This window comes from Tubulanus polymorphus, chromosome 5 (genome assembly GCF_964204645.1).
Source record: "Tubulanus polymorphus chromosome 5, tnTubPoly1.2, whole genome shotgun sequence".
Classification (NCBI taxonomy): domain Eukaryota; kingdom Metazoa; phylum Nemertea; class Palaeonemertea; order Tubulaniformes; family Tubulanidae; genus Tubulanus; species Tubulanus polymorphus.
In genome coordinates, this window is record NC_134029.1 from 9359944 (window position 1) to 9376174 (window position 16231).

Consider the following 16231-nt stretch of genomic DNA (forward strand, 5'->3'; position numbering starts at 1 on the left):
TACGTACCATTTGAACGGTTTCTAAGAATGCAACACTAGAAACAAAAGTAAAGCAGAAAGATAAACAGACCGATCTGACAAAGTATAAAATCATCTATCTGGGATATATAACCTCATCCTATGAAACCAGCCACAGGAAATCAGTTTTTTGAAATTTCAACAGCAAGTAAGAACCAGCAGTTAAAATCGATAGCCTGATTTCCCATAATTGCCAGAGGCTTCTGATTAAAAAATCTTTTCCTACGAGAAACGAATATCAACCGACATCACAAGATAAACACTTGAATAGTATTGAAAGGCAACTATATCTCTCTTACACAGCTTATGATTAAGTTTATACCCCAGTATATAATATACCGGTATACCTTGTCTACATGCAAATTAAAAGCTTGGTTTACTGCTTTTGGCCTGCTTCTGCCCGTGCACAGCTTCAACACTGATAGCATCACGAAATCCTGGCATAATAAACCGGATTTTCAGTGATAGTCTAAAGTATAACACGAGCATCACGTAACCTCATGTTGCTATCAGAAGTTAAAATGCCTGTCTATATTAGAGGCATACCCCATGGTTCCAGTGGCATGAATAATGGGTGTTTGATGAACCGTGGTAACAACCGCAACTAAATAATCAACCGGTTTTTAAAAACTATCTAAAGGTTAACATAAACCTAAGGCCTCGTTTCTGGTATGTAGAGGTGATGGACATGACATCATGTGTTTATGACACCACCTTGGCAGGCGAATATTTACAGAAATCACCGCAGGAATTTTTGGATTCATGACATTGGATATCCTCTTTTCCACATACATACCGTCAGATCGGACAAATTGCAAAATGTGTGTTTTCTATTCAAAATTCTGAGGAGAGCAAAAAGTGACAATATATTCAAGCCATTATCCATAGCCAAATTGAATGAAAAGCCCAGTTTTCTTTAAGTAAAGCTTTGGGAAACGCTGCTTTTGACCTAATGAAACGAGGCCTATGATTAGAATCATTGTCGCAACTATGGTACACAAAACGGGACGTTTCCCAATTCCGGACATCATACGCGAAACTGATTGGCAACTCTTCTGCACACAAAAATATTTTCCGGACGGATAGTGCCGTGCCATTTAATAGAAACATCCCATTCTGCTATATTTCCACGTTCGTTTGATATGAACTCGTTTTAACAGAACCAAACTCAAACACCATTAAAACATCGGGCCTTAACAACCAAAATGTCTTATGATTTCGACGGACAAGTTTATTTGCGCAATCAAAAATTCGAAAACGTGAAAAATGTCCGAAATCAGATTTTGATACACAGAAATTTCTAAACGTTACTGAGGATCCACTAAATTGATTCAAAATACTATATACATATACATTGAAGTTGTTGACTGCTACTCTATGATATAACTTTGAGCTTTATACGTTACATCACGTTTCCTCATGTCAGTTTTCTTTTCTTTTCGTCTATCAAAAATTGCATTTCAATCGTTGTTTGTTTTCTTTTTGAATACCGGTATATATGTATATAAAAAAAATGTGGCAAACGACGACGACGCCCTCTGAACAACTTTTCAACATTTGCCCGGATCGCGTCGCGCCGCTCACGTCTTTGATTCGTGTTTCGGCGAACCTTTTGGTGAATTGTTCGGCGACAGTTTCCTCAGTCGTTCGAGGAAACGGTGAAACTTTTTTGATTGCATTTTTTTCTTGCGATTGCGTTCCTCTTCGGCGAGCAGTTCTTCCTGATGCAGACGGATTTCGCGGACCATGCTGTGAAACGCGTCATCGACGAATCGCCGCAACACGGCAGACGTCTCGTAGAATGGACAGCCCATCTGACGCGCTAATGATTGTCCTTCTTCAACGGTGACCTTCAATTCGAGAATAAACACGACTAAAGTTATCAGTTCCTCGAAAATTCGTTTGACTGATAACAGTTGTAAGACGGTAGTTAAATCAAGCCTGCTCAAGTCGGATTTTTTAAGCCAACTTTCAGCTAATAACTCATATCAATTGTTTTGGATGATTTTTAATACGTACTTGCAATAATACGTTCAAAACCCACTATGTACCCACTAGGCTATAAACAGAAGTTAAAAGATTAAAATCAAATTTTTCTATCCAGAATTGAAAATCAAAATACACAACATTTCGAACTCTCACTAGAGACCATCATGGGTTTTGAACTTATTATCTGTTCTCCATGTCTAAGTGCGGCTTTTCTACCACGTACTTGCAATATTAAACCTTTCAGTGCGTCTACACCGCAATGCGGTGTATAAATTGGTGATGGATTTTGCTAGTACACCGCACTGCGGTGTATTGATGTAATTGGTATTTAATTTATATCTCTAATGAAAGATGGCAGCACCTGTCCAACATAGAGAAATATTAGTAACTAACGATACACCGCGCTGCAGTGTAGACGCACTATAGTGGTATTCCCGTTATTCAACACACCAGGGTGGAATTTTTCAAAATTTTCAAATTTTCTCCCGCACTATAGGGTATTAATTAGTCGGCACTGAAAGGGTTAACCTTATTTTTTAGCAGAATTTTCGCTTATTTCGAACAAAACTCCCTGTTCCAAAAAGATCTGACTTAAACCGGCTATGTGGTCGGAGAAGAGTATGCAGAGAGTCTACTCGACCCCCATATCTATGAAATAAACTTACAGCTCTATTATTGGTTTCTAAATCATACTTATTACCAACTAACACAATCGGTATGTCATCACATTTACGAACGCGTCCGATGAGCTTTTTATATTCGAGAATGGCATCGAAACTGCGACGATCAGTAATCGAGTAACACAATATAAAGCCTTCCCCTTTATGCATGTACTGCTCTCGCATGGCAGAAAACTCCGGCTGGAAATGTAAAGAACCTAAGATGATGTCGAATGAAAATAGAATAGCGGTAGGCTTCATCCTTATGATCATAAAAATATGCTTTCACTGTTACAATCAACCTTTCAGAAGGGGCGTGTCCAGTACTTAGTAGAGGAAGAGCACGAGGGAAGAAAGTTTTTGCCAAGAAAATTTTGGAAATTCTGATCAATGTAGATGTCAAATCGTGACATTTTGGCTGACTATATAAGGCACACACAAATCAATAACAGCTCCTTTCTTTTCAAGTACAAATTCCGTTATTTGGATAGATAGATACCCTAACATTATAAACGCCTAATAGGGCCTAGGTACGTTTGGAGTGTTCTTGCACCTATACACGAGCAGCGAAACTCGATCAGGCGAGTTATTCTGAAATGCATATTCGCCCTGGACCAATGAGCATTGAGGATGAAGCAGTTTGTTCGCGGTGCCAGCCAATATTAAGGAACCTTGCCAATAATTGACAAATCAGCAAAAGAGCTAACACATAGGCCTAGGTAATGGCAAGGATACATCAGACGCAGAAGTACAAGACATCTCATATAGTTCACAGCTAACGCGTTATATTCCAATGAAGACTATTTACCTGTCCAGCTGTATCTAATATATCAAGATGAGCTGGTTCACCATCAATCTTTGCTTGGTGATTGTATGCATCTTCTGAAAAATGACAAAAGCGAAGCAACTAGAGAAATGATCATCCTATTTGAGCACCACTCCGGCCATGATTAGCAGGATTGAGATTTCTTTTTCCTCTTATAAACAGATTCGCGTAGGCCTACGGTAAGTTGTTATCAGTTTTAGCCCTAATTTGTATTTTCCAATACATTAAAGTGCAAATTGTCATTTGTGGCAGGATGTTAACAATGATGGTCCGAAATTTTAGCAAAAAATCTAGAAATCGCATTAGCAACTGCAATCTTACCTATAGTTGGATCGTGATAGTCCAAAAATCGATGACAGACAAATTGCATTGTAAGAGCTGAAAAAATAAGCGTTCCATAGGTATATTGATCATGAAACAGTTATCTTATATCTGTTATGCACTAGTCAATGATAGTTCCCGCATTACGGGGGCCGGGAAACGAAAATTAGCGATCCATAGCGCCGCAACTTTTTATTTCCATAAATTCATATTTTTACCGTTTTTAAGAGCTCAATTTGATAACTTTTTTCAAACATTGGTTTGTAATATTTTTCTGATGATATCGTTTAGAGAAATCGAATTTCAGATTTTCGTTACGATTCTCAAACTGCAGATGTCTAGTATTTAAGTACTCCCCATATCGAACGGCGATTTGTAGGGCACAATTCCCTGCATACTTAAGCAATCCATAGCGCATGAATCCCCGCGTGTGTAAGCAGCGATAAAAATAACGTTACCGGTAGCAGGGAAAAAGTCCCGACTGAGCGATCCTAGTGCTGGCGCTAATTTTCATTTCCCGGCCCCCATAGGGTGGGGACGTTCATAGACTGGTGCATTAGGAAGTGCATGTTCTGCTGATGTGGCATCATTGGGTTCGAACTCGTTTTCAAAATGAAATATAACGTTTTACTAATATAACTCTTAACCCAGTAATACATGCTTCTTAAAGGGGTAATGCAAAGAATTTCCAAAATAATTATACTAGTTTATGAGACGGATATAACGAACCCTGTACATTACCACAGATACAGTGTCCTCGGCGAGACGCTTATCCTTATTGCCTCTCTACACCCAGGAGTAAATGGGTACCTGGCCTGATAGATGACTCCTGGATCCAGTTCCACAGTTGTGAGTTAGAGTTAACTCTGAGTTAAAATTAGTTCATTCTCAATGAGTTAACTCAGAGTCAAATCTAAACTCACAACTGTGGAACCGGGTCCTGAGCGCTAGTAAGCTGCTCAGTGTTAATATTTCTTCCCGGGAGAGATGACTGATACATGAAACAGTATTAAATGGCTGGGTTAATAATACTTAAAAATGTCAAGCGCGCTGAGTCTGAACAGCTTCACTGGATTTAGCTCCACCCAGTCGATCAGGTAAACTACCGATTACCGATGGGGTATAGACGTTTGCTTGTTTTTGCATTACATGGTTAGAACAACAAAAATGAGAAAAATCTTTAAATCATGTGATTGGTTACTTATTTTCTACAAAAATAAATGGAAGTGGTTAGCCTATTTAGCCGGATCCGGTTACGGACTTAGGCCTATAAAAGATATTTTGCCGGATCCATATATTATATAACAATAAAATCATTTTATTTGGTTTAGGGTTAGGGTTTTGATAGGGATAGTGTTAAGAGGGTGAGAAGAGGGTCCAGAGGGTTCCGTTTCACAACTAGGGATAGGGTTAGGGTAAGGTGAGGCTATGTGTAGTTAAAACCTACGGGTGGCACCCCTCTGCGCATGCGCGGAGTGTAAATCAGCCAATTAGAGATGATATCTGGCAAAATAGCCTTTAGAAGTCGGTGACCGGATCCGGCTAAATAACCATTTCCATAATAAATATCGTTTTCTCCACAAAAATAAGTCAGTAACCTTAGACGAGAAGATACACAATATCCGTGTATGATGATGACGAGAGAAATCCCACAATAACGAAGCCAAGATTGAAAAATTCTATATCAGAATGATTGTATTTTAGGAGCAACGTTTCGGCTAACAACTGTTAGCCATCATCAGGCGTACTGAGCCGAAACGTCATCAGCCGAAACATCGCTGCTCAAATACAATCATTCTGATATAGAATTTTTCAATCTTGGCTTCTTCGTTTTTGTGCCTGTGGGATATCTCTCGAAGTCAGTAACCTGTCTGTGGTTTAATTTCACGATCGGATATTTTCACAAACCACATTGGTATAAGCCCATCCGATAATAAAAAGCTTACCACCAACGATTAGCTAACTAATTTTAAACGAAGTGGCTACTCGTACGGACCCGTACGAATAATTCCGTAGGCTATTCGTACTATATAAGGCTCATTATAGGGGGAAAAAAAGCTTAACACTTTTTTCATATTACTGTAATATAAGTAATTCAAGTAATATTAAATGCGAATGAAATTTTTTCAGTAGAAAAGTATTGTATTTTAATCTTATATAGTGTGGTGTGACAGTAATGTAGTATTGTCCAGTAATATGAAGTAATAAGACGTAACGCATAGTAATCCATAGTAATATGAAGTAATAAGACGTAATGGATAGTAATCTATAGTAATATGAAGTAATAAGACGTAACGCATAGTAATGTATAGTAATATGAAGTAATAAGATGTAATGGATAGTAATCTATAGTAATATGAAGTAATAAGATGTAACGCATAGTAATCTATAGTAATATGAAGTAATAAGACGTAACGCATAGTAATCTATAGTAATATGAAGTAATAAGATGTAATGGATAGTAATCTATAGTAATATGAAGTAATAAGATGTAATGGATAGTAATCTATAGTAATATGAAGTATTAAGACGTAACCCATAGTAATCTATAGTAATATGAAGTAATAACATGTAATGGATAGTAATCTATAGTAATATGAAGTAATAAGACGTAACGCATAGTAATCTATAGTAATATGAAGTAATTACATGTAATGGATAGTAATCTATAGTAATATGAAGTAATAAGACGTAACGCATAGTAATCTATAGTAATATGAAGTAATAAGACGTAACCCATAGTAATCTATAGTAATATGAAGTAATAACATGTAATGGATAGTAATCTATAGCAATATGAAGTAATAAGACGTAACGCATAGTAATCTATAGTAATATGAAGTAATTACATGTAATGGATAGTAATCTATAGTAATATGAAGTAATAAGACGTAACCCATAGTAATCTATAGTAATATGAAGTAATAACATGTAATGGATAGTAATCTATAGTAATATGAAGTAATAAGATGTAATGGATAGTAATCTATAGTAATATGAAGTATTAAGACGTAATCCATAGTAATCTATAGTAATATGAAGTAATAAGATGTAATGGATAGTAATCTATAGTAATATGAAGTAATAAGACGTAACGCATAGTAATCTATAGTAATATGAAGTAATTACATGTAATGGATAGTAATCTATAGTAATATGAAGTAATAAGACGTAACGCATAGTAATCTATAGTAATATGAAGTAATAAGACGTAACCCATAGTAATCTATAGTAATATGAAGTAATAACATGTAATGGATAGTAATCTATAGTAATATGAAGTAATAAGACGTAACGCATAGTAATCTATAGTAATATGAAGTAATTACATGTAATGGATAGTAATCTATAGTAATATGAAGTAATAAGACGTAACCCATAGTAATATTGAGCCCTATAGGCCTATTGAGCCTCAGGTGATTCGTACGCACCCGTCGGCTAAAACTCTGGAATTATGTGTACTGGAAGGTATAGGGTTAGGGTAAGGTGAGGCAATATGTAGTTAAAACATTCGACCGACTGTCAGCGAGCTCGGTGGTCTAGTGGAATGATGCTGCGCTAGTAATTTACTAGCCCGGGTTCGAGTCTCGCTCGATCCGCTATTTTTTCTAACTATTCTCCACACTTTTCTTGAATTTTCTAAGTCGTGCACCTCTGTACCGTACGAATAGCCTCCAGAGTAATCCGTACGGGTCCGTACGAGTAGCCACAGCGAATTTTAAAATAAGGCCCAGCTTACCACTTTTTCCAACACCTCCGTCGCCCATAATCACGATTTTATAAACCCTTGGCGAAGATCCTTGTTGCGAGCTCATGGTTTTCTTCTTCTCCACAAACCAAGGAGATCAACTCATCTTTGTCCGTCGGGTCAGTGGGACCTATAGCATAGTCAAAATAATCTAAATTTGGATGTTGAACTTGCGACGAACTCTTTTTATAATGCACGTACTCTTCTTGTCAATTGGTTCTATTCCTATACCTACATGCAGTTATTGAACACAAAATCCTCAATTCGAGTGGGTTCATTTACGTTGAATAAGATACGATATCACCAATCTGAATATAAAAACCCAATTCATATAAAAATTATCTTAATTCATTGAGAAAAATTTATACATTTTGTAGAATAAAATCTAGATTTTGATAGTAGTGTTTATCAATGTAGCCAATGAAATCTAACCATAATAGAGCACCGAACGAACAGAAACGTTTTCCTGAAACGACGAATCAGAAACTACAGTTCTCTGTATTAATGGTGGCGATAATGATAATCTACTTATCATCAGATAAAAATTGTACATGCGTTTCGTAGTATGATGTGAGCTGAAACTGAATTTGAAGTGAAGCCATTGTCTTTACTTAGTGCCTTGAACTTGGAACTTATATTTATTTCGCCGTATATAAAATTTATACATAGGCCCTAGCCCTAGGTTAAGACATGCAATAAATTGACAGAACAAAACATCGAAGAATGATATTTAATAAACGCCCAAGTGTTCTCTGGGACTCGAACCCGCACCGCGCGACTGCATCCGCCAATAAAAAAACTACGATTAATGGCTTACTACTGCACTCACACAGCAGATTTGAAAACTTGAACGCATGGTGCGTCACGGATCACTGGCTGGGTCAGTATGTGGACTGGTGTGGAAAGGTGATCGATGACGCATTACTAAACCGTATTGAGTTAACTTCATTTGTTCAGATTTAATCACCGCAAAGTTGTTGTTCCACCCGCTTGAAATTGAATTCTGGTGAAACTGAAAACCAACTTGGCTCAGTGAGTGGGTGTTTGCTGCGCTGTTTGTTGTGTGTTGAAAATCTAATTCAGTCTCTCAGCAAAAAAGGAAAACTGTCTGAGACTGAGTAGGTCATGGTGGCCCATATGCAATTGCAAGGGTGGATTTAGGGGGGGGGGGGTGGACCTGGTGGACAAGTCCACCCTTTTCATTTCAAAATTCTAATAATGTGCCCTCCAGACAGTCAGGAAATTTATTTTTGTAGGCCTATAGCCTAGAAGATATTCTACTTGTACAAAAATGAATCCAAATGGGCTCTGATATGAGCCAGAAATGCCCCGCTCAGTCCTAGAATTTCTGTAGGAGGGCCACGAGCCCTCACCATTGTTGCCCTTTCATCCCTCGAATTGCCAAATCTGCCCTTTTTAAATTAAGTTCCCATTCCAATTCCCATATCAGTTGCCCTCTTGAATTTTTGAAAATGTGTATCTCATTCAAGAAACTAAACTCTAACATTTAAAAAAAGAAATTAGGTTAGGCTATAACTTATAGGGGCCTAAGAAAAACATGCAATGTTTTTACACGTGAAGAAATAAGTGTAAAAAAGTCGTTCATTGCACTAAAAGGGCTTTGGGCCACACCAAAAAAAATCCTGTTTCTCGGGTGGGGCAGGGGCGTTGGAAATGCCGATTTTGGACAGGCTCTAAATATTGCTGCGGCGAATTTACTTAATTTCTTCAAAAACGTGGTATTCAAAGAAAAAAAAAGCGTCAGTTAGTAAATAATTGCTGCGGCTGTCGCTGCTGCGGTCGCTGCAATTCCAACGCCACTGTGGGGCAATCACCAAAATGCGTAGGTAGGGAATTTTTAATCTTTTTATAGAAAAAATATTTTGGGTACACTATTGAGAATAGGTTGCGTAAATACTTTTTAATGGACCAAATTTTTAGTCAGGAATATGATGAACAGCTAGTAGACCACAACAATGAAAGGAAATCGAGGTGTTTTTACAATCAATTAGCTATAGAAAAAACTATATTTTGAACATATTTCGAGATGCATATTTCACGGAATTCTCGGAATTTTACAATCCAAGGTTGCCATCAATGTCCGATTAGCAAAGTTGTCTGAGCAGCATGGCTGCACCATTTCCAGAATCAATTTGTCAATTCCAATGTAATAAAATATTTTGTAGGCCTATGATATCACTGATCTCAGTGCCGACATCACGATTTGATTAAAAGAAAGAAATATCTACCAGAATGGAGAGTTTGGTAGTCGATCAGCCACATATGTATTTTTGAAAAAAGTTATTTCACCCAAAATTTTGAAAAAGGGTCGGTAGGCAAATATATTGCATTCTGATTCTGAAAATGATTACTTGGAACGACGAAATATCGGGTCGGTAGGGCCCGAGAAACAGGGTTTTCTTTTGGTGTGGCCTTAGCCTAAGTTTTCCAGCATTCTAGGGGAACTGCTGGCACCAAATATTCATTTTAAATTTGTTACTTTGGTAGGAATCATGGATGTTTCTTGAAAATGTATGTTTAAAAGGATTTACTTGATTAAATAGACTGAGTTATTGTTGGCCTAGGCCTAGACATGATTTTATATTGGAGATGACCCAAACAAGCAATTCTAAGTCTTGTTATTCTTTTAACCTAATTCTGTTTTCGCTGTGAATAAACTCAAAAATATAACGTTCACAATTAAAGAACCCATACCATTCTGCAATTTGACGCAGTTCCCCAGATAAGAGCAAATTGGATGTTATTGGCCTATGTTGAAATATGATATCCGGGTTAGTTTGCAAAATTTGGCACTATTTACCACGGCGCGCAACCCCTGCACACTAAGACGATTTGGCCACTCATTCCTCCTAGTGAACAAGGGGCTGAGAGGTGGTGCGCAACTGAATCAACCCCTGCTAATAGTCAGAATCCATAGCCGCATTTGGACGTACTTCAATGTTTATGTATTGTTTTTACCATTTTAGACTTCACTTTGCGATAAAGCGGTATGAGTGTCATGGGGTAAGAAGATGGAAAAACCCAAGATGAAAAATAAGATAAAGGAGGCTAACGATCTCTCATCGGTTTATTTAGGTAACTTGATTTTGTTGTTATCTGATATTTTTGATGTCTGGCACTTTTAGTGGCTGGTGTTGCCCCAGTTGATACTACCATCACGTTATATTGTAATTGGCAATAGAGCTATTATATAGTCGGCCATTGGTTAAAATTGACCAATGATATGAAGCAGAGTTTGTTCACATTGCCAGCCAACCAGGAACTGTATCATTCCAATGGATACTTTGTAGTCGTTAATGAACATGTTAAGATGAAATCCAGCATTGACGTATTGTACATTAGTGAGCCTAGCAGATTTCGGAATTTCGCTGGGTGCAGTAGCATTGCCATTTCTGGCAGACCCATGTAGCAAATGCACGTTTGTGACATTTGAGTGACAACAATAAATGTTTACAGTCACAAATATTCAATTACAAGAACCGCAACACTTGTTTGACATATTTTATGATTGTGGTAAGTTTCAAGGCCATCGGTTTCTTAATATGTTCACCAGGGGGCATTGAGTATTGAAATTTTAAGATTGTTGATTATTTCAAACCACTTCCCAAGTGGACATGATGTCTTTGGACCTCCCGTTTCAAAATATTTTCTGCGTCCCCAGGCAAATGTATCCCTAGACCTTTGTTAGTGTTTATTCTCATATCAGTAATACCCATACCCTACAACACCATGCGTTTGTTGGAATACCTTAATAGTCTGAAAGAGGTCCGCCTAAGAGCAGTATTTCTCATTGATGCATTTTCATATATAAGTTATTTTATCGATTGAAAAACTTAAGTTTGATAAATTCCAATTTTTGACAAGTATCTTTCAAAACTAGCTATGAAAGGTCTATTTTTTCTAAGGAGATACCAAATAATTTTGGCTCTGGATTGTTTTCATTGAGTTATTCTGGGATGTAAATTTTGAAAATGTTATCATTTTTCTGAGCATCTGTCGCATCATTAGTTCAATGAATCAACAATGGAAATGTTGTGACATTTTTTTTACTTCAGCCTTTTAACTTATTCTTTTAAGGTATATTGAATATTTTTATACAATAGCTTGTTAATTGGTGAATATACCGACCTAAGTTAAATCTTATTTTAATTTAAGAGTACAGCGAAGTAACAAAGCTTTCGACGGCACCATTGACAACGTTATTGAATGTAATCAAGCTATCATACAAGGATACTCCTGAAGTGTATAGAATGTTACTAGCCATCCTTATGGAATATCAACCAACACAGGACAATATTCATAAAGAAAAGGTACCGGTATTCTTTAAATCTTTACTGTTCTTTTTTCTTCAATGTGATAGTAGCAGAAAAAGGGAGCACTAAGAAAGTTTTGAATTACAGTGCCCAGCTCTGCAGTGGTGGCAAGTGCTGGGAACTTGCTTAAAGGGGCATTTCGTTTTGAAATGACTGTTATAAAGAATGGCATTTGAATATGATAAGGGATATTTCTCCTAAAAGAATTTTCACATTATATCGGAAATTGACTCTATCAAAGAACCAAAGAAAAGATTTTTCACTTGACACTAGATTGTAGGCTTAAATTCATATAATTATTCATATTAATTCAAAAAATATTTTTCCAGATTCAGAAACATATTAGGATATTGTTACAGAGAAAAGTCCAGCTGGCAAATAGTCTTATGTCCATGCTACCCGATAGATCATCCATGACCATCAACAGCGGGTTTGTTTATCCACTGCAGTCGTTACCATCAAATTTACAGGCTGTAGTTATGCCAAAAACACTCAATAAGAGGTTAGTATGAAAACTGAAATCCTTCACATTCATTATAGTAACTATTGATTGATCTCTTTGTGCTCCCATTCAAATAGTTTAACATCAATTATATGCTTCTACGTACTAAAGGAGAAAGGTCAGAGATGCTTTAACCGATAACTTCTGTCATTGCTAGGATTCGAACCCAGAATGGAGACTGGTACATAAAAGACCAATATCTTAAACCACTTGCACCTCTTTAGTTGTTGGCACATATGCAGAACTTTGGGTGAACAATCTCGTTTCACAACATTTTTCATAGCACAGATGAATATGAACTACAGTTGGATTGTGACAACAAACTTTGAAATATTGATTAATCCAATGAGAAAATATGTTAGAATCCTGGAACTGGACATTGCAAACTATGAATATTATAAAGGCCTTCCACAATTTCCGGTCTTCTGAAGAATGTTGGAATAAAATTCTGCTGTACAGATTACTGCATTTAGTATATTATTCAACATTTTCAGAGGCATTCAGCTGATAACTACTGGATCTGAAATCAAGCATCAACTGATCAAGCGATTAAAAACACATCATTCATCAGGAATTGCTCTTGAAAATGACACCAACTCTGATGGTAATGCAAGAAAAGATGTTACTCACTTAAACGCCTCAGACTCTGATGTTCGGACTATGCCAGACGACAGCTCTGATTCTGGTGGTGTTCAAAATATCCCTGATGATAACTCTAATCATGCGCAAGAAACTCTGCACTATTGCTCAGATGATATGCAAAATACTTCAGACCCTGGCTCCAACTCTGATGGTCTTCTAAATACTCCAGATAACTCCTCAAAGTTTGGTAGTAGGCCTATAGTTCGAGACAATGAATCGAATAATCGTCAAGCTATGCCATCCTCTTTGTACATCGTTATTCCGAAGAATGAAATAAAACTAACATTTCCGTACGAACTTGTATCTTCAAAGAAAGGCACCGTCCTGAACGAAAATTCGGCTGAAAATGAATCTCACGAGAATCGACGCGATTTGTGCAGCGAAGAAGCTCAAACACTGGTTCTAGAAGGGAACGCTGCTTGTAAAGTTACGATTAACGCTGCCACAAAAGATGAGAAACCTTCAGGGCTGTCTTCAGCTTCGACGTATCATGGCCAGCGTAGCCCAGACGCGTTTGATTTTACCGTGGCGGACGTAAAAGAAAATTATTCTTCTGATGATGACCATGACAAAGGAGGTGATTTGTTGATGAATTTAAGTGATGAGAAAATGCGCTGTGTATCCCCAATTCTTGATTTGAATCTAAAAGGCAATTATGACAATACGATCGCCCCCTACCGTAAGAGTTCGACTCCTTTACTGTCGAGTTCGAAATCTGACTATTCCAAAAGTGACGATTATTGCACACAGGTGTCATCCGCTTCATCGCGACATTCATTTCCATACAAGCATTTGGTGACCTGTCGTAAAGTAGTGCATACTAGCGATTGCCACGACGGAAGCTCATCGGCAATCGACTCACTCAAAAAAATGGTCGAGTCGTCGATCAGTCGAATGCAAAACGAACAGCTACGACACACAATAAACAACACTGTGCAAATGATCAAAATATCAGACGTTATCGATTCAGCTTCGGGCGATAGTAGTTTTCCTGATCTCGCCACAATGAGGGGTGATAATGCGAGCGAATTTCATAACGTGAGCTCAGTAAGTTCCGAAAGTTCGGCAGATTCAAAATTTTTCGATCGTGATGAGCCTTTGTCTTGTATTGTCAATACGTCCGTCTCCGATCAGAAGTTTTACAGCGACGCAGCAGAGGATGTGACCAATCCCGATGCAAAGAAGCAGCCGTCATTGGGGCAAACTATCGATAAATTGAGTAAGATTTTGGCATCTAATACGGAGGCATATTCACACGCTAAACTGAATGTGACGCTTAGTCAATCCATGGCACCGCAATCTTCGAATAACGGCTGCCATCTTTCGGAGAACTTCTCAACCAGACAGGTGCAGTGTAGCCAATCGTATGTACCAGCTATCGGTTCCAAATGTGTACAACCAGTAATGGAAAATACAGCCAGACTACCAAGGCAAGTTCCGCCGACGCATTTCGCTTTTATGCAAGACCATATTAATGACGTTAATTCAGCATATCAATGTAATTGGATGCCTGGGCGATCGTCTAGCTGTATGGACCTATCAGCGAGGCCGTTCGCTACAAATCCGTGTTTGCAAAATCAACAGATTCTATTGAGTAACTCGTGGCCAGGTTATCGTATAAACCCTGTGTATAATTTGGAACATGCCGCTCGGATAAACCACCGATCTTCGAATGCTGAGTGGGATCAAAGTAGTCCTGATTCTAAGCCGCAAAGATGGAGCGGTGGTTGTGCATTCGGCAATGGCAATCAAAGGTTTTCCGGGCAAAACAGTTATTGCAAATATATGCCGATTACTACTGATGATTTGGCTAGTGAGTATCCATTATCGATGAACTGTTTTAGATGGCATGCAAATTCAATGAATGCTAATTTAGGAGCACAGCATGTTACATGTTGTCCAGGTTGGACTAACGCCCAGCACTTAAACCAGATGCAACCAGTGCAACAGATACAGCCTATGTATCCAGTGGAAAATTCAAATCAGCAACAACCCGTTCGACAGAGGCAGGCTCAGGTATTCCCAGGTGAAAACTGGAATCAGATGCAGCGTTTCGACAGGTACCAACAGAAGCTGGGCTCTCCAGAAAAACTTATCAATCAGATGCAGCAAGTCAATACAAATGAATGGCTGTCACCTCAAGTGAACTTGGATCAGATGCAGCTGGTTTCACCTCCCGAAAACCTTTATCAGATGCAGCATATTAACAGCTACCAACGCCAGCTTGTGTCGCCTCCAGAAAACCTTAATCTGTCTCAGCAAATGAACACTAATCAAAGACAGCTAGTGTCACCGCGAATGAACTCGCATCATATGCAGCAAATGAACGATAAGCAATCTATAGTGATTGAACCGCCTCAACAACAATTGAGATCGATGATGATGGACTTCAAAGCTGATCAGAACATGTTAGAAGCTACTGAGTATGATGGCGCAATGGCAGAGATCGAAAATGAACTGAAAAGATGTAATAGTACTGCCACACTATCTGGTGAAGAGAGCGACCTGGAAAATGATGCGGAAGGTAAAAGCTCTGAAAATTTAAAACGAGATGCTGAATCTTTAAATGTAGCTCACTTACTAGCTTCTTGGGCTGTTCAAGAACTCAATGAGTAATTACGATATGTTTTAGTTGAACATAAACAAATTACAGTTAAATCGAATGTAAATAAGTCGTTTTCAAAGTTGGTAATTTTTAACATAGACGATGTTTTGTTACTGGTTTTTGATATTGTTAATCTAATGGTTGTGTTTGATGATAAAATTCGCTTAATCCAGATCATTTGGTGTGGAAAAATTCATTTGAATTTCGACAAACCCAGAACTGTGAAACTGGTTTCTGACATCCTTGTCAAACGTAACACATCGATTGAATACAGGGTTGTCTTGAACACAGCGAAACATTTTTACAACCAACATCAGGGGACCAGAAAAATAAATTCGTCATAACCGATAGTATGTTAATGCGGTATGAAATTTTTAAAATTGTCCTATTTGGGATGAAATTCTAGGTTTGTAATAATGGATAAATCATTACCGAGGTTGTTATGATGGGGTTCCACTGTAATGGATCCTGTCCTGTGCTATGGTTCAAGTCAGAAAAAGAAATCAGTTCATTAGGTCACTCAAAGTTGATTCCTAGTTTCTCATCCTACACCATTTCAAAATATTACGAGGGTAAGCGCATTTTAT

The 16231-nt window shown here is 37.8% G+C and overlaps 1 protein-coding gene across 2 annotated transcripts; it reads right to left on the reverse strand.

The window, feature by feature from the left end:
- Positions 1–961: 961 nt before the first annotated feature.
- LOC141905012 (GTP-binding protein Rit1-like) lies at positions 962–7764 on the reverse strand. Of its 2 annotated transcripts, none has more exons than XM_074793705.1 (5): positions 7553–7764; positions 3814–3870; positions 3475–3548; positions 2676–2867; positions 962–1868 (listed from the first exon to the last, which is right to left on the reverse strand). In XM_074793705.1, the coding sequence occupies exons 1-5, from the start codon at positions 7626–7628 to the stop codon at positions 1599–1601; spliced, it is 669 nt and encodes a 222-aa protein (XP_074649806.1). In that variant the 5' UTR covers positions 7629–7764; the 3' UTR covers positions 962–1598. The 2 variants fall into 2 exon arrangements, with proteins under 2 accessions (XP_074649806.1, XP_074649805.1); XM_074793704.1 differs by having other exon boundaries at positions 2673–2867.
- Between the last annotated feature and the right edge of the window lie 8467 nt (positions 7765–16231).

Coding starts and splice junctions, on each gene's coding strand:
- LOC141905012 (XM_074793704.1), bottom strand. CDS start 7,628: ATGAGCTCGCAACAAGGATCTTCGCCAAGGGTTTATAAAATCGTGATT. Junction 3,549..3,813: donor CTATCACGATCCAACTATAG/GTAAGATTGCAG, acceptor GTCATTTTTCAG/AAGATGCATACAATCACCAA. Junction 2,868..3,474: donor TATTAGATACAGCTGGACAG/GTAAATAGTCTT, acceptor TTACATTTCCAG/CCGGAGTTTTCTGCCATGCG.